Genomic DNA, 21,385 nt, shown 5'->3' on the forward strand with positions numbered 1-21,385 from the left:
TTGATACCCTTGCCATTCCTCTGGCCATGGTCCCCACTGCTGTCAGACTGAATGGGGAGTCAGCTCTTTGCATGGCCAAAGTCTTGAGAACAGTTGTGGCAGCCTCAGTAAAAGAGAAGATGGGAGCAGAGGTAAAAGAGGGGCAGGATAAAGAAGAATAAAAAGATATGATTACTCTTTGCCATCTTCAGCTCTGAAATTGTCAGGACAAAGTCTGACCTCATTTTACCAAAAATCCTTCTCATATTTTGTCATGCTTCTGTAAGAACAGAACTGAGCCAAGTGTGACTGGAAACTGTCAGTAGGTCAGATGTAGCTTGGATGTTACACTTTATTTCTTGTGGTTTTTTATTGTGTGTATAAATGGTGCATGTGAATACCACAAACGTGTCATCACACTGAGGAGTCAGTAAAATGGGAATGAAACATTTTGTGAGCTGACACTTCTGTTCTGTGATGTGCAGAAGCTGCTGCAGGGGCTTTCCATTGTTGCTGGTGTCTGCAAAGGACCTTGATCTATCAGCAGGCAGAGAAAAGCTACCAGAAATATTTCAGTACCTTTATCTGCCTTAATTCTGATTTAAACTTCCAAAGGGACCAAGGGTGGTCAACAGCACTCAGCCCTGAAAAGAAAGATCTCAAAGTAGCTAAAATTGTGTTCCTTTCCTTTGGTGTACCGGGGAGCCAAGTAAGCATCTGGAACAGTTGAACTTTTGACAAATCATTCCTAAGTAACAGGATACAGGCTAGAGAAGAAAGTGCCAGGAAATCTCATTTCTGAAAGTACTTTATTTTCTTTTGTACATGCTTACTGCATAGCAAAAAAAAAGTGCTTATATATTTACATTATTTAAATTCATGTAATATTTACATTTTTATATTTTACTTCTCAGTACCAAATACTCAAAAATAACTTCTGTTGCCTCAATAACCTCTGTATGGATTTCCTTTTGTGTAAGGTTTGCATGAACAGCATGCTTATGGATGAGACAGTACGATAACACTGGATATAACAGAAAGCCTTGCAGTGTTTCATCATAGTTGTCCCCATTGCTTCAGACAATAAAAAGGATGAGCAATAGAAGTATTTATGACATAGGATTATACTGGTTTATCAAAGAAAAACCATGGAAATTGCCTGTAAATCATATACAGTGATCTAAATCACTTAATCTTTAAATCACATCTGCACACTTATATTTTGTGGTTTAGTTTTTTGAAGGTTTAATACAAATTTTCCATCTTAAATGAACTTTATTGCTCCATTCAAGCTCTGACGGATAAAGACCATGTAGTTGCCATCTGAGTTTACTCATGTCACCAAACTCCATTTCCCTTACAGCTTTAGAAGCTGTAACCTTAAGTGCTTTGAAAAGAATAAAGACTGTTACTTTCAGCATATCTTAGATCATCTTCCACTCAGTTTTGATCAAGTTTCCTAGAGGTTAAAGTGCATACAGACAATTAAGTACACTATGAGTTTCTTTATGTGTATAATCAACTTAGCTCAAAAATACAGTCTCTTGTATTAAAATCTCACAGAGTAATTCTACAAATAAAATGTAGGTATTACTAGAATCTGAAAAGGCCATTCTTGAATACTCTTGAGCTTTCAAGACCCCTGTCATCTTCAGTTAGATTTCTAATGTAGTTAGGTGATGCTCTCCTTCGTATTCTCAGTTTCTTCTGTTTGTGAGATTATACCAGTTGTGCTGAGATTTTATATATCCATTGAATAACATTAATTATACTTTGTGAATACTAAAAACCCGAGTCTCTGAGCTGAAGTGTGAGCATGAATATAAATAGCATTTGTTCACTCAAAAGGTGTAAGTGAATGCTTTCATTCCACGGTAGAAGGGGTAAAGAATCTTCTACGAAGAAAACTCAACTACCTTCATGCAGGTGGTTGCAGGTTCCCTTCTGCTACTGCTTTACCTTTTTTTCAGCTACTTTTCATACATACTTGCTCATGTAAATCTGTCACTAACTGGAGCAGGTGCAAAAAGGCACTGCTTGTCAATGAAAACACCAGATCGTTTCAGATGACTGAAGAGAGAAGTTAAAAGCCCAAAAGATGGACACATCTAAAAATGCATCCTACAGGATTCACTTAACAGAACTTACTCAAATACAAGCCCCTCCCAGATCAAAAACCTTATCTAACACACTATTATGGGTACCATATGTAGCTGCACGATTGCTTCTGTACTGGGCCTGTGTTTGGAGAATTGTATGTATACCTTAGAAAAACATTCCAAGTGATACATGTGCCAAGTATCATTCAGCCATGAAAATGTAAGTAAGCTACAAAATAGGATTCAATCACGAAAAACATCCAATAACATTAGAAGCAGGTCTCTTTATGGAATTTCCATTAAGATCAAACCACTCTTTTCCCTCATGTAATGAACACTACCACATGTTTTCTCTGTGGACCCATAGCAGATGGATATGAGTGGAGGATGATATGTTAAAAGGCTTTCTTTTTTTAAGGATCTCCTAAAATTATGCTATTGGGGTAATGACAAAACAGACTTTTTCCTTGTGTATTCGCTTGAAATGGAAGTTCTTAAAGTGTCTAGGGAGTTTTCGATCTGCACAGACTGTAATTTTCTGCACCTCTTTGTGAACAAGTCTTTGTAGAATTCCACAGCCTTCTTCTGGAAGTTTTTTCCAACAATCACATACAAGACTGGGTTCAGGCAGCTGTTGCTAAAGGAGCAGTATGTGGCTATCTGGGTCAGTATGTCATTGATGTCTTCCAGGCATTTGAGAGTGGGTGAGAAGTAACGGATTGTGTCGATGACTGTGCTGATCTGGAATGGAAGCCAGCAAATGATGAACAGCAGGAGCACAGCATAGATTAGCATGGTGGCTCTCCTCTCTGTCTGGACTACCTTCATTTTTCGTAGCTCACTGCTTCGTAAGGCTTTGATGATTTGCACAGTGCAATAGGTAATTACACAAAATGGGATCACAAACCCCACAACATTGAGCAAGCAGTTGTTTGTGGGCTCCCAGTAGCTAGCTGGGTAAAGAAGAACACAGGCTGTGATGTTGTACTCTTTAAAATAACGCAGATTTCGAAACACCATTGTGGGTGAACACATGAGCAGTGCACATGTCCAAATCACAAAACAATTCCATTTGGCACAGACGGTTCGTCTCATCCGCCCAAGGGACATGGTTTTCACCAAGGCCAGGTAGCGATCAATGCTCACTAGTGTCAGGAAATAAATGCTAGAATATAAGTTCATGTAACTCATAATGTTGATGGCTTTACAGAGAAACTGGCCAAAAGGCCAATGAAAATTATTAGAAATATTAATGGCCCAGAAAGGTAAAGTACAGACCAACATTAGATCAGCAAATGCCATGTTTGCTAGGTAAATTTCAGCCACTGTGCAGCTACTCTTGTGGAAACACATGACGGTGAGCACAAAGGAATTTTCTATTGATCCCAGAATAAATATAAACCAGAGAAATCCAGGCTGAAAATCCTGTAGCCATTTCCACACATCTGCACTAACACATTCATATTGATCTATCTGATGCACTCCTGAATTATTGTGGAAATATTCTGGACTGACTGTAAGCTCCTGGGTGGTCATGTTGTACAGCTGCGTAACATTTTCAGTTGTGATGGAAACCATTTCTGTGAAGAGAAAAATAGGTGACATGAGATTGCTAGATCTAGCTCATTGCTGCAAAAGGCACAATAAGAAAAGATGTCTTTTGCTTTTCCTAATGTCCTTGAAGCATAGCTTTTGAACAGGCTTACAGCTCCCTGGGTTGCTTCTCATAGACACTGGGTGTGTCTGTAGAATGTTTTACAGACTGCATTGCTATGGACTGCCTGGACCAATTTTAGGCAAGTAAAACAGAGGGGATGTAGCAACAACAGATATTGTTATGAATGAGTTAACTGAAGAGAATGTTTAGAAGCCTTTATTCTCTAGAACTGAGCTTCAGCAAGTCTTTGTTAATTCTTTGAGGATGTTCATCATTAGTTTGTCTTCTTATCTTTTTATTTCATTAGCCATGGTCTCCTAAAGTACAGATGTACCTTGTGCCTCAGGTTGCTCATGGTAAAGCTGCTAGTTCTGTGTCACATCCTGCAACATTTTACACCCTCCCCTGTGGGTGAGGGAGAGCAAGAATTGAGTGGAATTCAGTGGTGCTTCCTCCCCAAGGAACACCATATATTTTCCCAAATGTTATACTGTACAATAAACAGACACTTAGTTTGCAGCTCTAGTTTGCATTGAGAACACTGAGGGATCAGTGCTTGCCAGCAGCTTGCCTTTCTCAGCTTCTCACTGAAATTGTCTGGGCATTTCTGTCTCTGTGTTACAGTCTCTTTCTGCAGCCAAGTCTCTGTAGAGATAAATGGTACAACCTCCATGAGGAAGCTGAGTTTTAAGAGGTGCACAGTCGGTGGGTTGGCAATCTGGTAGAGACAGTGGCCATCCTATAAGTCAGGACCTGTCTGCAGTCAGCCAGCTTGGGTGCAAGAGCACAGTCTGAAAATCAGAACACTGTAAACATTTTACAGATCAGAACAGCCTGGGATCATACAGGGAGCTATTTACAGGCAGAAATGTCAGATGTGTACTTAAATGTTACTAGAATCAAACAGAAGTTGAGTGTGCAGCATCATTCACTACTGATAAAATGTTAACTGTGTTTTCTTGTTGTTGTATTATTGGATAATGAATGCTGAGATATTATTCAAATGCAGGATTGGCTTCCCAGATCTGTATATATAATTCTCTGGACTGAGTGACAGAAATACTGTTTGTCTTTTTTCAGGTCTTTATAATAACCACTGTTTATATTATTATTTGATTGGAAGATTTTCAAATGTATTTTTAATTAAGACATTTGTCTTATTCAACTGGTAACTTGGCAGTGAAAAGGGACACACTTGCAATTCCTGAAAGGATTAGGGTTCTCACTTGTTTTCTGGTTGCTAGGACTGTTAGCTGGTAAGTATCAGTTCTTAATATGCATACAGAAATTTGGCTATTTGTTGCAGAATTTATGAAAAATGATTGCCATATTTTGTGTACTTTGTGTTAATGAAACACTGTAGCACTTAAACAACTCAAAGCCCAGCTTGTGTGGATGTGAGAGCTGTCACCCACAAATTGTCAAACAGCAGTTTCAAGTCTCCCTTTCTTTCTGTGCTGGCACTTTTCACTGTAAAAACACATAGGAAGTGCAATACTAATGGATGGCCAACAAGAGGTCATCTGAGAATAGAGAGGTTCTGTTGCCTGATGCAATTATCAGAAACTGTTTCTTCTGTTGGTAGTAGGCTGTAAACCAGCAGGAAAAAAAAAAGTGCATTATTTTACACTTTGAGGTTGGATGTATGCACATTTTTAATGAGATGAGCATTAATAATTCAGAGAGTGGTCATAAAGGTTGTGTTGGCTTTTCCTGGTAGTTTCCTTCATTATATTAATTTACAGAATTTAATTTACAGCAAATAGCAGCTCCAAAACTACATATTGATTTATCTGTATTTTCTCTACAATTAATCTCTTTCAAATTTTGGTTTTAGAAGGGAAAGACCTAGACTACTTTAAAATAAGTTAGTTACATCATATTACTGTGGTCAAGGAACAGTGTGAAGGGACTAGTTAGGATGTCACCAAGTCCCTGACATGGGGCTTCTGGCAACCTGTCTCCTTGGTCCTTAGCTCAAGTCCTTCCATAATGCATTGCTAGAAATGGGGGAGTGAACAAGGTAAAATGTGCTAATTATCAATTTACAAGCCCTAATGTTTAGGGTTAAAATTATGTGCTTGATGCTATTCTATATTGCACAGGAGACTCATTTAAAGTATGTGATTGCTGAATAAATTATGATTGACAAAGCCACAGCTTACGGAAGGCAGTGATTTGCTGTTTTCTTGTCATATTTTGGTGAAAATAAATGTGATCCTTTCACACATTCTCTACAAATATTTTTTGTGCAATGCAAGACAAGCCTCATATCTCAGCAGGGACTTTCAATAAGATTTCATGTGGCAGTCTTGATTGAAATACTGCCCAGCTGAAGTAATCCATCATTACTGATTCTGAGGGACCCCTCTGAGGGCTAAATTTGAACCCGATGGAGTTCACATCCTGTTGTGAGTTACCTCCTCCTTGGCAGTCTATAAAACCCACTGTCAGTCATTATCTCATGTTCTGGAGTTTTTTTTTACTAGCATTGGGAACAAATGACCAAGTTTTGATGGAGGGCGTTTCAGGGTGCCCTGTGTGGGAGGCAGTCATGGGCTGGAAGTGTTGGTGGCAACCAGCCCTGTGCCTCTTGCAGTCACCGCCCTCACCAAGGCAGGAGGACTCTGGGGTTGGCTCATGAGTATTTGGCTATTGGCAAGATCCTGCCAATGCTGCAAACGAGGAACCCTTGCAGAGGGACTGGGAAGAGGGGGTTGATCAACTGTTGGATTGTCTTTACAGGCAGGTGGAGAAGGCTCCAAAAACGTGGTGGTCACCATTGCCATAGCCTGAAACTCAGGGCTGGGCAGTCACCAGGGCACCTTGGGGTCTCCTGCCAAACTCCTGGGATGTCCTGCTGTTCAAGGACTGACCCACACAGACAGCACTGGAGGGAGCATGCCAGAAGACAGGCATGGGTTAATCAGCAAGCCAAGGATAGCACCTGGAGTGCAGCAGAGTGGTTAATCCTAGAATGTGGAGGGAAAATCTCCATGTTACAGCAATACGTGCTGGGGCCTACAGAAGTTCTTGAAAGAAAAGGAGGGGAATATGTTGAATTGGAACAAAAAGTCCTCTTAGGATCAAGAGATATGAGCTAAGGAATAGAAGGATAGGGGGAAAAAGGTCAGAATTCAGTTAATGCTGCTACTGGTTGATGCAAGCTCTGGCACAGCTTTACTCCCCAGATGGGATATGCTGCTTCAGGTGAATGTTTTTCACCATCTCTTTTGGGTCTGGATGAAGGTCTACAGCTACTGAACTCATGACTCTATTAGCATTGCCACTGGTGTTAATTTTTCCTTATATTATGCTGTGCACTGTATTTTCATACAGTGAATAACTAAATGTCTCATGATGGTCTTAGTCATGTCTCATACAAGGACAAGTTCTGAAATGTGTAATGAGTTCAGGTTATTTCAATGTCACCTGCACTAATCTACTCCGTGGGAGTAAGAGAGAGACGTTGTAACATATTTTACAGCTGTTGTGAATTTGCTGATTACATGTTTTGCAGAAACAAGGTGTGAAATTTGTAATTAGTATATTCTGAGATTGTTGTAATATTAACCTTGCTAAATTTAGTCCTCAGAGAGAAGATGTGGAGCCTGAAACAGATAAATGCTGTTATGATGTTAACTGCTATTATGTTGTTTGCTGGAACAAAAGACAGAATTTAAATAGCATAGGTACACAGTGTAGGATGTTTTCCTACACAGTCTAATTTGCAAGGACAAAGGACAGTGGGCTCAAGGCCTCACTAGTCTTCTCCATATGAGGAATTTCTCTGATGATCATCCATGATAAAAGTTGCCTAGAAAGCAGCCTTATTTTCCATTTATTTCAGGGATTTCTTAGCAAGACCGTGTGAAGGATAGGTATGACACCCAGACTGTAGCATCCCTAGCAGAATTTTACAAAATTACCTAGTTTGTTTTAAGTGCTGTCAGCCAAAAGTGTTTTCAGAGACAAACAGCTGGCTTGCTACACATGCATAGAGCTCCATGTACAGCAGGGGGTCAGTGGCACAGAGAAGAGGAAAAGCAGGGAGCAAAAATATGGGTTTGAATGAGTGGCTGCAAACTGAAAGGCACTGGCTGACTTCTGGCATGCTCAGATTTTAGAAGATGTATTAGCTGCAGAAAGAAAGAGCGAGGGCTGCCCCGGCCTCTCCTCTGGCTCTCTGTTTCTCTGCAGAGCCCAGCCTGCCTTGACACTTTGTTTTTTTTTTTTTTTTTTTTTTTTTTTGCATGAGTTTGTCCTCCTGAACGTCTCTGAGCCCAGCTTGGGCAGCCAAGTGTCCCCTGGTGGTGCCTATTTGCCAGGCAGCCTTGCTTCTTCACACTAATATAAAAGCTACAGTCAATGTAACACAGGAGCTGCCAGAGCCAAGAGAGGAAAAAGGGTATTTGCCTGACAGATCTGCTGTGACTGAAACGGGAAAGAGCAGGAGTTCAAAAACTGCTGTAGGTAAGGGAGTCTTCTGCAGTGTGGTCTGTGCAAGGAAGCCTGGAAATCCTGCTGAGTATCCATGTAAGTACCACTGCTGTCCTCAGGAGCTTGGAGTGTAAACCTGATAAACACTGTGAGTTGTTAGGGGGCTGTAGTGATGTCCTCTAAACTGCCTAATTTGTGACCATCACACAGGTATTTGCTGGTCAAGGAGAGAGAGAAGTTTAATTTTAACAGCTTTGGAGGATTTGCTTCCATGACAATGTCTGTTTGTGAGGAACAGGAGATTTTTGTTTAGTAATAGATTATAACAAAACAATCTCAATGCATAATTTCTCCTCTAGCCATACTGACAGGTCTAGCAGGCCTGAAGCACATGTGATGGGATGGCATAAGCAGATGCATTGCTCAGCAAGAAGCCAAAGGTATGCTGGAAGGTTGAGCTTCAGTGGTGGACCCTTGCATTCAGAATTTAGTATCAACAAAAATACAGGCAACCCACACTGTTTATAAATTCTATACCTTCTCCATAAGGTTTATTTTCAAACCTTCTATTTCAACCTGGTCTCCTTGCAACCTTTACTCCTGAAAAAAATCACCTTTGTCATCTACCCCCAGTTCACAGAGACTTTTGTTTCCACCTAATCCAAGCCCACTGGGACTGCTCATACCCCTCTCTTTGGCTTCAAAATGGGTTGGCTTTGTATCTTTAGCTGGATGAATACTGGAAGGTAAAATTATATCACTCTTGTAGCATCTCTGAAACATGTTCTAAAACATGTGGCTCCATGGCCTGATGTCCCTGAACCAAGATGATAACTTTCTGACTCTAACAGCAAAGCACATAAATCTTACACAACACGCCACAGCTGGATCTACACTTTTTCTGTGTATTGTACTGTGTTTGCTCAAAATATTTTGACAACTGAGAAGAAAATATTCAAACAGGAGAAAACTGACCACAAGCTCACTCTACAAGGATGGCAGGTTATTTTGGTTTGTTTCTTTTGGCATTTCCCATAGAAGAACAGGTAAGGTTAACCATGAGTGGTCATTGTCCAGAGCTCAGCCAACAACTAGCATTTAGGTTAGTGTCAGGAGAGTGAGAAATCTAGGAGCTGCAGTAGGAGTGGGACTGCAAAAGCACTGCAGGAATGAAGAGCAGTCATCCACATGAACTCATGCTTGAGAACATTTTCATGGGAACCATGCATGGGATAAGATTCAGCCCACACCTAGAGCTCAGGTTAGGGCTAGGGGAGTGACAGGTTATGTCTGCTCTTTCAGAGATAGGGTGAGCCCTGTCAGGCTGATGCATGTGTTTATCATGCTTCTGACACCGAGTCTTATCAGTTCTCTGTGTTTTTTAATGTATGTGATATTGGATCAGCCTACTTTTGCATACTGCTATCTTGAAATTTGTAGTTAGCATTTTCTTTCAGAAAGCTCTGAGCATAACACTGAGCTTAAGGTCTGCAACCATGTCTGACTTGTGATCTTTTGGGTTTTGTTTACTTGATTTTCATATTTGGTCAAAATGATATTTTGTATTTTCTATTGTTAGCTGGAAGCCTCTTGTGAACAGGAGCCATGATTAGATTGTGCTTTGCTTACATTTTTAAGGTTTGCAGAGTTTATGCTTGAGAAGATGACATATATATTAGCATAATTTATTCCTGTTCCTAGCTGGTTCACTGCCTAGCTTGATAATATCACCCCTGGCTGAACTGTATTGCAAGCCAAGCTGCACGTTTGTACAGTGAGAGAAGCAGCCAAAGCAGTGCTTGGAGTGAAAGCAACAAGCCTTGGCCCTAGGAACCTCACAGGGCTCCCTGTTGGGTGTCAGTAAGTGCTGGGAAGCCCTATCTTGTCCTGGGCAGAAATCTTGCATGTTCCTTAAGACTGACTCTCGCACTCAAGGTGTCTGACTACAAAGCTTGCACAAATTAAGTGAAGTACAAAGACAAATAAGGGACTATAAACTTCCTGAGTTTTATAATATGACATGTAGATTTACCAAGTTGGAACAATGGCAAAGGTGGTTGTATCTACTCCCCTGAGCTCTGCAGGCACTGCAAGAATTCTGTAGTGTAGACAAGAGACTGCTGTACCCCATCACCACTAAAAAATTAAGTGCTTAACACACTAGCATTGTGAGACAAATTTAATATCCATTGCAGGATACCATGTGAAATGGCAGGTCTGATGGTATCAAAGAATACAATGTGCCTCTCAAATGGCAGACAATACCCTGAGCCCAGTGAATAGCTAAGGTATCCAGTGATAAAGAAATGAAATGCTAGTGATCGTATCAAGAGTAGGTTGTGCACTTAGATTATATTTATTTCTTAAAGTGAGAATTTCCTGCTTTAGAAAACAGTCTTTCCTGAAAGCCAGGAAAGCTCAAACCTATTGCAAGAACCAGGCCAAAACCAGCTAAACTGGAAAACAAAAAGGAGAATTTTCACCTGGCTGATGACAGCTTTTGGGACATGGGCCGGAGGAGCTGAGCCATGCCTAAAACTGGTCTTGGGGTTCATCTAGTTTAGTTACAGTCTTGATCTCAGTATGAAAGACAGGAGAACACCAATGAACCATGCCAGTGACATAAACTGCTTGATATCTTCATTACAGAGAACAATAGGAATATCCTACAGAGAGTAGTAGACAATATTAGAAAAGTCTCAGAGGTGAAATGGTAAGAAGGAAAGGCTGTAAGTCCTGAAGCATATCAGTTCCCCAAGAATATTAGTGATGCTCTTTTACTTGCCTTGCTGTAGTGGAGTCACAGAAGAGCTGTTCAGCAGGGCACAAACCTCCACTCGAGGCTCCCTCCCTGATGTGCATGTGGATGTCCTTTAAAGCTTTTTCTCTTTGATGCATTATTCCCACCAGACCTCTTCAGCTCAGTTTAGCCACACCTTTTTCTTAGCAATTGAAATACTGCTCTTTTCCCTGGGTAACAGCATTAGGTTCTCATAACTATATAAAATGTGAAGGTCTAATGGCTTAATAATATTTTTCAGTATTGGTCCCTCTGAGCTTTAAATATTTAATGGAGAGATTTGCCTTTCATATGAACTGGCTCTGTGCCCTGAAAGCACTTTACTTCTAGCACCTTGAGGACATTTTGGAAGCCATTTAGGAAAAAGAAGAGATTTGCTATCTTGAGTGCCTCCAGCCACTATAATATTTATGCTGTTGTTATGTATTTGCAATAACGCAGCATTTCGTGCACATTTTCACCACTGTCTGTCACAGGTGTGGCCTTTGAGGAAAGCCCAACTGTCTCCAACAGCAAAAAGCTCCCAAAGAAGCTCACAGTATATGTGGCTGACTGGCTGTTGTCACAAAGTCTAATAATGATTTCTTTGACAACTAATGCTTTCCTCATTTCTTATCAGGCAGGTAACTGATGATTTCACTCTGCTGTAATTAGCAAAACATAAAAGACATTTTAACCTGTCACATTATATCTGAAAACCACATTTGCAGCTACACTGTCATCCCTGCCAACAGCTGGACATGTTTGAGTCACAGCTGCTCAATGGAGACCATTGCTGAGCCACATACTGATGGCTCTGTGCAAGCAGTGGAGTCCTTAGCACAGAAGGCATCACAGGCAGAATCTGTCCTCCCTGTAATTCAGTAATAATGCCTTGTGTTTTCTCAATCCCTTTCACCACAGGGTGAAATGGACGGCTTTGCTGAGTAACAGCGCAGTTTCCAAACAACACTTCAGGCTCTGACAACAGAACAGTCTAGAAAGTATCTAACTATAACTATATAATGCTTAGGTGAAATTACAGCTTTAATTTTGAACAGGTGAAATTCAGAAGAGATTATATTTACCCAATTTGTTCAGGTTAGCACCTCTAATTCATGGGTTTCTGAAAGTGGTCCTAATTTAATTTAGAACTTCTGACAACAGCTACACTAAACTAAAAACTCAGATTTCAACATCCTGAATAGGTTTTCTTGTGGATCATCACAGGGAATGGTCCCTAGCATCGCTGATTTGTGTCATGGAAGCAACATAGATGTGACATGATACTCATTGTCTAAATGACAGGTTGTCTTTATTAAAGAATTTGAGGGTTTTGTTTGTTTATTTTAAATTTCATATTCTTTTAAAAATCAGAGTGTGGCAGCGCAAGCAGCGGCGAGTTCCCTTCTCAAGGAAAGGCATAGTCTATAGCGTGCTTCAGTTCTTAAATGATAAACTTCAGAAAGCCATTTTGCCTTGTCCTTCCTAGGTCAAACACATCCTCCTACGTTGTTGTTTCTTGGGCAGCTGGGACAGTCATTTCATATTATTTTCGTGTATCTGCTCCTCACTTTGCCAGTACATTAACTATTTGCAAAGGGAAAGAGGTCAGTTTTCAGATAGCTAAGTTAGAAATCCCCATACTCTATATGTTGTAGAGAAAAGCTCAAAAACAGATGTACCTGTTAGAAATGGTATGTAATTCACATATAGTGAACTTCAAACTGTATGGCAATTATCTTGATAGTAACAGCAGATGAAAATTAGATATAATCCAAATGGAGCCTATTTTTCTTCTGCAGATGCAGGGGAACTCTAATGACAACAATTCTTTAATGGGAATAGACCCTATCTCTATTAGAACTTACGTGTTCAAATACATGCTGATAGGGATTTGGTGATTGAACTGTACAAACATGGATATGACTTTCAACACTGAGAGATCTAGAAGGTTCAGGACACTTCTCCAGCTAAGAAGTAGTATTATTTACAATGCTGATTTACAACAATCAGTGTCTGGATTACCATTTTTTAATTTTGCCTTTTTATGCTTTGCCAGTGTTGAAATTAAATTGTGTATTAATTTATTGTTATGTCTTTGTTAGCAACAGGAAATGACAGAGCCCTGCTGGAACCTGGTGCAGACCGTTTGTTTTTCACTCTGCATATATGGATTCTGAGCACTGGTGTTCACAAAGAAATGTCCTATATGCTCTTTCCAGAATGTCAGACCCAGCAAAAAAATACAGGGTAACTAGTTAGAGAGACAGATTCCCTTAGTATATGGCACAGCTCCTTCAAAGACTATTGTACCCAAAGCTAACAAAAAGATAAAGTTTAATATCTTTGTCTTTGGCACGGGCAGGGGATCAAGTGCACCCTCAGCAAGTTTGCCAGTGACCCAAGTTGTGTGATGCAGGTGGCTGACACACTGGAGGGAAGGGATGCCTTCCAGAGGGAAGGAATTCCACCCAGAGGGAAGGGATGCTTGAGAGGTGAGCCTACACAAACTTCAGGAGGTTCAACAAGCCAAGTGCAAGCTGCTGCCCCTGGGCTGGGGCAATCCCTGATACCAACGGAAGCTGGGATGGAGAGCAGCCCTGCCAAGGAGGACTTGGGGTTCTGGTGGATGAGAGGTTGGATGTGAGCCAGCAATGTTCACCTGCAGCCCAGAAAGTCAAATGTGTTCTGGACTGCATCCAAAGCTGAGTGGGCAGCAGGGTGAGGGAGGGGGTTCTGGCCCTCTGCTCTGCTACAGTTGGTGGATCATGTTTTCTGGTACCTTAAACTCACATATTACTACACCTATGTAGGAGATACATTTTAAAGTGTTGGAGAAGGAGAATTTTCTTTTCCTATTAAAATGACTATCAAAACAGAACATTTCTGAAGAAACTGATTTTAAAAGAAAGATTTTTCACAAAAGATTTGGGTAATATAACAGAAAATGTTCTAAAGATGTCATTTCTTATTTGAACAAAGGACAAGATGTACTGACTGCTTACAGTTTAGCAGGTGATCCAAATCCACTCTTGCTCTCTCTGGCCAACTAAGAGTTTAATATCTCCACAAAGTGGAGTAGTTCCAAAACAAACAAACAAACAAACAAAAAAAAAAACCAACAACAACAACAACAAAAAAACCAAACAGAGACTGCAAGACCGCAATTCACTACAGTTTATCCTTCAGGCACTTGCTTAAGAAGGAAGATGCCTCTTTCAAAATCCCTTATCAGTGCTCCCCATTCCCAGGCAGATTTATCCCCTGTGTGTGCATTTCTTCTGTGGTTTGTTTTCTTGCTTTTGTTAAAAATGTCAAGACCCTTCACCAATTTTTCTCTGGAACAGAAATGTTGTCTTCTGACTAGCTTTGTTGATTTTTTTGAAAAATATCCTGACTTAAGTTAGCCACGCCACTGTTGACCTTGTGACCCATCACTTTTGTCAGCGCTGTAGAAGAGAAAGCTCTGTGCAGAATTGTGAGCGACAGTTCTCTGCAGCAGGCAGCAGAGGCTCACGGCAGGATGTCAGGGCAGGAACAGGCGAAGGGGAAATGAGTGGATGTGAGCTCTGGAAGGGAACATAACGCTGCTAAAGGAAGCAAAGGAGAAGTGCTGCTGTTGGGAAGGAAGGAAGGATGAAAAAGGATAAACATAAACATTGAAATGGAAGAAAGGAAAGAAGGGAAAAAGAGGGGTTTAATTTCCCAAGAGGGTAAAGAGTTCCAAACCAAATAATGAATAAGGATTCTTGCCTAAGTTGGGTATATATCAGGCTTATGGGAGCTTCATCTGGGAATTTCATTTAAAATGTTAGAAAACTTAGGTATTTACACAATTTGGATCCATATTTTACCCAGCTTCAAAATAGTGCAAAATCTGAATTTCTTTGATTCTTTTGTTTAAACTTTTCTTTGATTTTTTGAAGTTATTTGACCAGAGTACATTTATTCTAAGGCAAACTTTATCAATATATTACATTGAACTCTTTTTTGAAACTAGAGACAAGTGTGCAGTGGAAACTATTTAACCTGTCTATAGAAATACATGAGGCAAAGAGTAGAAGACTGAAACTCCAGATGTGCCATATTTACAGTTATGAGCTGTAGCATGATTTAAATGCCAGTTTGTAGATTACATCTATTGTAGTCTACAAATATTTCTACATATATTTCTTCTGTAGAAGAAAATGAATTGTTGTCTTACATTTCCAAAAAAGACTGTTCCCAAAGCATTGCAGGAAACACTTACACAAAACTGATTCCACTTTGATACTTCTACTTCCTTCTACTTCTGGGAAATGTCCCTTTTGCTGACCCAGCTGACTGGAATTTATGAGCTATGACTGTTCTAAAGAAAAAAAAAAGATAAGTTTTTCAGAGGAAAGATATAATCAGAAGGTGAGTTGTCTAAAGTGACCTGCCTCCACATGCTGTTTTTTAAAAAATGTATTATGTTATAAACTAAATTTTCTGATGCCAATATCCCAGCCATTCATTAATGAACTGCATTCATGTCTGATTCATTATGACTGCTTTAGTCAGATTGCACTAGTATCATTTTGAAAATGAACTTGCAACTTGCAGAGAAGAAGAAAAAAATACAGCTATGGAGAAAGCTCTTAAGTTTTAAAGTGGTTCCTTTGTTCTGGTAAATAGCGATTCCAAATTTTTTGTCTTATTTGAATTTGCTATTAACTGCAAATCTTGACACAGATTACAGGCTTGGAAGGAGATAACTGCTTTTGGTTACTTATCTGCCCATGAGGGATAGTCCCAGTTCCTCATGACTTAGAAATTCTGGCATTAACTGAGAGTAGAAAAAAAGATCCTTGCCCAGGAAAAGGAAAATAAATTAAAAAATGCAACTAGTGTCTTGATCCTAATAGATGCACACATCAGACATGTCTGATGAAAATATTTGATGGTTGTTTTGTGCAATGTAAAATATCTGGGAGGAAAGTTATGGAGGTTCCATCCATGTAGGATCATCCGCTAGCAGTGGGTAGGACAGGGCTGCACAAATATGAAAATGAACATGTATTTTGCTTCCCCGACAAAATTGTCATAATTCTAAATATGTATTTGTGAGTGTCTATAGAGAGAGGAGAGAGAATTTCCACAAAGCAGACACTTTTTGGTCACCTTCAGTGCCTCACGCCTTGTGCCTGGTCTTTTGTGTTTACTCAGGGAGAAAGTGGCTCGTGTGCACTCCCAGCACTAGTAGGACCAGGCCCAGGAAACTTTTCTAGGTGATGCCAAGGTGAACAGCCATCTGCAAGCTGGTCTTGAACAGGTAAAACAGGATTCTGCATGAGGAGCACGTGGGAAGGCTCCCCAGAGTACAAACAGTGTCAGGTGGGTTTGTGTTAGATGACTCAATCTGAAGAAATAAAAGAAAGAAAAATTCATCCTTGAGCTCAGATATCAGACAGAGATGAGACTGTTATGAGAAAAAACCTGATGACACTAGGCTGATTGTAAGATCCATTGTCTGAATTCAGTGTTGAACTGAGGCTGTATAGTTACAAAGGCTAGAATTTGACTTGGAGCATATTACGTGTCCCAGAGCTGGGTTTGTCTGTTGTGATGGTAAAGGAACACAAATGACATACATTTCTTTGTAATCTCCTAATTTCACAGCTAGGACAATCAGCCTTTCACAGACCTTTCCCTCTGGAGACTGAGGCCAGGGCAAGAGGATGTGTCAATGGTGTTTGTTAAGCAGGCTACCAGTGAGCAAGTCGCTCAGATCTGCTGATGTATCCATCAGACCTTATCTTCTGTCATTACTCTGCTGATGCTGATTTGGGGGGCACGGCAAGCATTCAGTCCAGCTGAAGATCTAGCCTGTGTAGTTACTTGTATCTCTTTTTTCTCTGCCTCCATCTGCTTGTTTTCTTGGTGAGCTGTTTGCTGCTGTCTAGCAGGTAGGAGCAGGAGCACAGCTCTGGAGACGCTGCCATAGTGTCTGTGTTACACTGATGGCCAGAGGCTTTGGGAATAATCAGTGTGCAAAAGTCTTGCAAGCACAGGGACTGGCTGTGCCTCAAGGAGCTTCTAATCTAAGCAGAATCCAAATATAATGCAGGGTGTAGAATATGACATTATAGGGAAAGGTTGCTGGAGAATGAGGTGAGAGGTGCATGCAGAGCTGAGCCAAAATCTAGCAACAAGTACTACAATATTTCTGTTGTCCTACTTACTTGTTTAAGGATTAGGTCCCAACTTTGAATTATGAAGGCTGAACAGTTGCTTTTCATAAAAATGCTCAGGATACCTGAAACACTTCCGGTTTGTTGGCCTTCCCCACTACTTGTAGGGAGTTTATTCTTCACATCAGGAAAGGGGCACATTGCTATGCTCCATGTGTGTGGGTGGAGGGACCTGCTGTCCTTCTTTGGTAACCCATGACACTTCAGAGCAGCAGCCCTCCAGTCAGTCAGACAGCTGATGGGAAATCTTACAACCATGGCAAAGGGACAGAACACCTCCACACTGGGGTGTGGTTCCAAAGGGCTTATTCCTTTCCGCTAAGGCAGGAGCACTGCAGGAGGAAAAGCATCTATGACCAGTTCTGCCTCTGGGCATGCATGCATAAATCCTGCTAAAAAGACCTGGTTCTCTGCCATGGATCACTCACTTTTTGGTGGCATTTAACTGTAATCTCAGATAAAATGAATGAGAAAAATGGATTTCTGCATTTTGACAGCTCCCTTCTCTGCAAATTAACCATAGTCTGAACTGTGTCTTTGCAATACCATCACCATTCTGGCATGCCTTGGTGTGCAAAGCTACTGAATCTGCAAACCTGGATGATCAGATTTGTTTGCAAGGGTCACATAAACCAACCCAACCCTGCTGAATCAAGTTGAGGAGTTAACATGTAGGGGACTTAAATATACCACAGCAGCAAAAGTAAGTCAAATACACCCTTTCAGAGAACACCAAAAGTTCTGAAGTATTTTGGTAAAGTTTTATACAGCAGCTTTACCATAGTGTCTGCATGCTTTGGACTTGCCTATCATCAGACTGAAGATAAATGCTTTCAGCTGACAACTTTGCTCCTTGTGTTTCTCTGGTCTATATCCCATTTGTGCCTATTCTCCAATATTTAACTCCTACGCGGGCTGTTGGACCATGAGCAGAGTCTCTGAGTCCCAGTTCATTAGCTTTACTTCTAAGTAAACGAGGCGTCACCACTGTGGTGATCACAAGCAGTTCCAGCTCGATCTGTGTGAAGCCAACCTGCGGGGCCCAAATTAAAAGTACTGCTCTCATCCTCTGTGCTTTCCCCCTGCGGCTGAGCCTGTCTCGGGGCTGGCCCAGGACCGGGATGTCCTCTCCTCCCTCTGCCCTGCTCGGGGCACCCAGCCGAGGGCAGGAGCTGGCTCAGCCATGCGCCTGCCTCCCGTTTGGGAGTCAGCGCCCAAAGGCCGCTCCAGGGCGTGATTCCTTAGCAGCTACATGTTACCAAAGCCCAGAAAGGGCTGGCAAAGAACAGCTCTCGTCTCCACTTTGAAGTACCCTGCTCCTTTACAGCTGGGTGTCAGCCAGGCACAGGCAGAACTTTCCATCTCCATGGGTGAAGGGTGCTAAATGCAAGAAGGAAGGAAGGAAGATAAGCCTTTTGACGAGGTGGGGGAGAACTCATCTGTATGGAGTGCTTGAGAGGGAGGTTTAAAAAACTGCGAGTGACAAGAGAAAAAGGCTTATGAATAATTTTGAAGAAAAGTGGATGTTTTGGCTAAATGGCATTTTTCTCTTTTTTTTTTTTTTTTTTTTTTAACTTTACACTGATTAGCATTGCTAATGGGTTCAGGTGTACTTTTGCGGTTGATTTAATTACTGAGAGGGAATTTGTTTTGAAAGCAAAGCTCTGTTCTCTGATAAGTGTTCCTAGACTTGTGATATGATTTTTTTTTCCTACTGTGACTTTAAAAACAGAGGAATTTGAGTGCCTAAGAGATTTTTACACCCTTCTTTTAATGAAAAATAGATTATAAAACACTGGCCATTCTTAAACAATAAATTTTAGGGTCTTCATAATGAATGTCCTAAAATTCACTCAAATTCCTATTGTTTTCTGCCTAGGAAAATGCTTGAAATATTAAATAGCTACAAGAATTTTTAAAGCTGTTTTCCTGTGCAAGGATGGGATGCTTATTTCAGGAAGCTCTAACTCAGTAGGAAAGGAGGTTCTTTTGTTACATTGTCGGTACAAAATGTTCAGGTAACACTGACTAACTCAATTAATCTTGTTCTCGCATGTACTCGGGGGCCCAATGGAAAACCTGGCAAAGATTTTCTGGAGGTGTCTCTGATCTGCTATTCCAATGTCTTTATTAACTTGGGTGTATTTATCCCTTCTGTTTGTGTTTTCACTATTCACACTGAAAACAAGACAAATATATTTGGAAGTCTATAAATGAACCTGGAGTGTTAAGACACTTCTCTTAGTTTTTTTCTTAATGATTGCACACTACCAGATAGAAGTTATATGACTCATATTACTCAATATGCTGATACTTCAATCTTAGAGACTCATATGTGAAAATAGATATTTCTTTTACCTAGATAACTGTCTTCTAGATTCTAAGAAAATATGTACAGCTGTTCAAGATAAAAGCATACCCCTATCTTAGGAGATGGCATCTCTAAGATTACAAACAAAATATTAAAACAAGAATTCTAATGGTTAACTATTTGAACACTTTTGGCTTTATGGCTATTTGCTATTATTACACTAAGAAGGCTGCTTAAGATACTGAATAATGCAAAATGAACAGCTAAAAGTATAGCATATATTTCAACCTTTGGGTTTTTTTTTTTTTTTGTTATTCTAATTACAATGCCACAACTAAGCTCTTTTTATTCATCAGAACCTTAAAAGTCAAGCTGCTACTGTTTTTTTTTTTTATTTCCATACAGATTTAAAAAAGAAACTAATAATGTAGCTTAAATGCCATCCAAAAGCTTTCTCCTTTGTAAAAGTTTCAAAGGTTTAGCCTTTGCCATTCAATCAGTGCAGATGAGACAGATTAGCAGTGTAAGGTACACACACATTCACTTCTACATCCTGCCCAACAAAGTTTACAATCAAAATAATAAACAGAGAAAAAATTATTAGTATGTACAGAAAAAAAAAAATTTGCTCTGGTTTCTCCCTACAATTTTGTAGGTAATCTCTCAGCCAAAACTAAAGTTAGTTGCTTGTACTTTCTGATTATTTGTGTGAGATTAAAGAAACAGTGCCCATGGTATGATCACAGACATGAAGTGTTATCTGGATAGAAGAAATCCTTACCCTCCAGTACATGGGACAGTATTTGTAGCAGGTGAAGTACCCTGTGGCTTTGATACACTGGATACTTTGAAATAAAGCATTTTTCTGTAAATATTATAGCTCTGCAAAACCCAACAAGTTATAAAATCACATTAGCAAAAATTATTTTTCTCCTCCATTTTTCTGGAATAATAATAACAGCTCTTTTGTCACTGAACCAGAAACACATTAAGAATTCAATAAGTGGTTTCCAAGAATCAACAAACCACACTGAATTTTAATAGTAAGAACTTTTCATATGAAAGAGAAGTGAAAAAACATACCTTGACTGAAAATTCACCACTGAGCAGATACAAATGAGTGAAGTGCAACACGTCTCTGGGAACAGCTCCTTCTCTAGTATGAATGAGTCCAACTTATGGTTTTACTGCCCCTCCCTGAACACAGCAGACTCATCGCCCTGTTGATGACATCATATTCCTGGATTTTCTCCCATACTATATTTTAAAAACAATGTTTATGGACTGTATCCATTATGAGACCACTGATATTTTAGTATGGGTGGCAAACAACACAAACACAGCTAAGACACTGATGTTCCCCAGTATGTGTATAAAACAGTCATGTGTTTGTACAACAGCTTCCAGAATTGTGCATGAGCATGCACGCACAAACACACGGCTCTTATCCTGGTTGGGGTAATGACAAGAACATTTTTTATTTTACTAGTGTTAGAGCTAAACAAGCCAGCTTTCTGGAGGACTTGGATCTTTAAAACAGAAGAGATAAATATCTCATTTACAGTCTAAGATATCTTTTTTTCCATGGGAAAAAATTTACTGTTTGTATTCTGGAAGACACTGCTCTTCCTCTCTGACTACTCTGAGAACAAGTACAGAATCCAAATGCCACTTAAAGATTTATTGAACCAAAATTTCTTGAAGGCTGTGGATGAAATCTCTATATGAATCAGAATTATAGCCAAACACCAGAGCATACCCTTTTACTTATTACATTGAATTTTATTCTGGATGTCAGATAATTAACAGAGAACTCATTTTAGACCATTTATTAGAGGCATAGCTGGTTTTCCTGTAATATTTATGCAATTAAATTGAAATCTGAAATGGCAACCATGAATTTCA

General features: G+C 40.0%; 1 protein-coding gene across 1 annotated transcript; it reads right to left on the reverse strand.

Moving 5' to 3' along the window:
* Nucleotides 1–771: 771 nt before the first annotated feature.
* Nucleotides 772–20,599, reverse strand: BDKRB2 (bradykinin receptor B2). The gene is made up of 2 exons (XM_053945793.1): nucleotides 20,564–20,599; nucleotides 772–3,658 (listed from the first exon to the last, which is right to left on the reverse strand). The coding sequence occupies exon 2, from the start codon at nucleotides 3,654–3,656 to the stop codon at nucleotides 2,514–2,516; it is 1,143 nt and encodes a 380-aa protein (XP_053801768.1). The 5' UTR covers nucleotides 3,657–3,658; nucleotides 20,564–20,599; the 3' UTR covers nucleotides 772–2,513.
* Between the last annotated feature and the right edge of the window lie 786 nt (nucleotides 20,600–21,385).

Source organism: Vidua chalybeata, chromosome 6 (genome assembly GCF_026979565.1).
Source record: "Vidua chalybeata isolate OUT-0048 chromosome 6, bVidCha1 merged haplotype, whole genome shotgun sequence".
NCBI classification, from domain to species: domain Eukaryota; kingdom Metazoa; phylum Chordata; class Aves; order Passeriformes; family Viduidae; genus Vidua; species Vidua chalybeata.

Coding starts and splice junctions, on each gene's coding strand:
- BDKRB2 (XM_053945793.1), bottom strand. CDS start 3,656: ATGGTTTCCATCACAACTGAAAATGTTACGCAGCTGTACAACATGACC.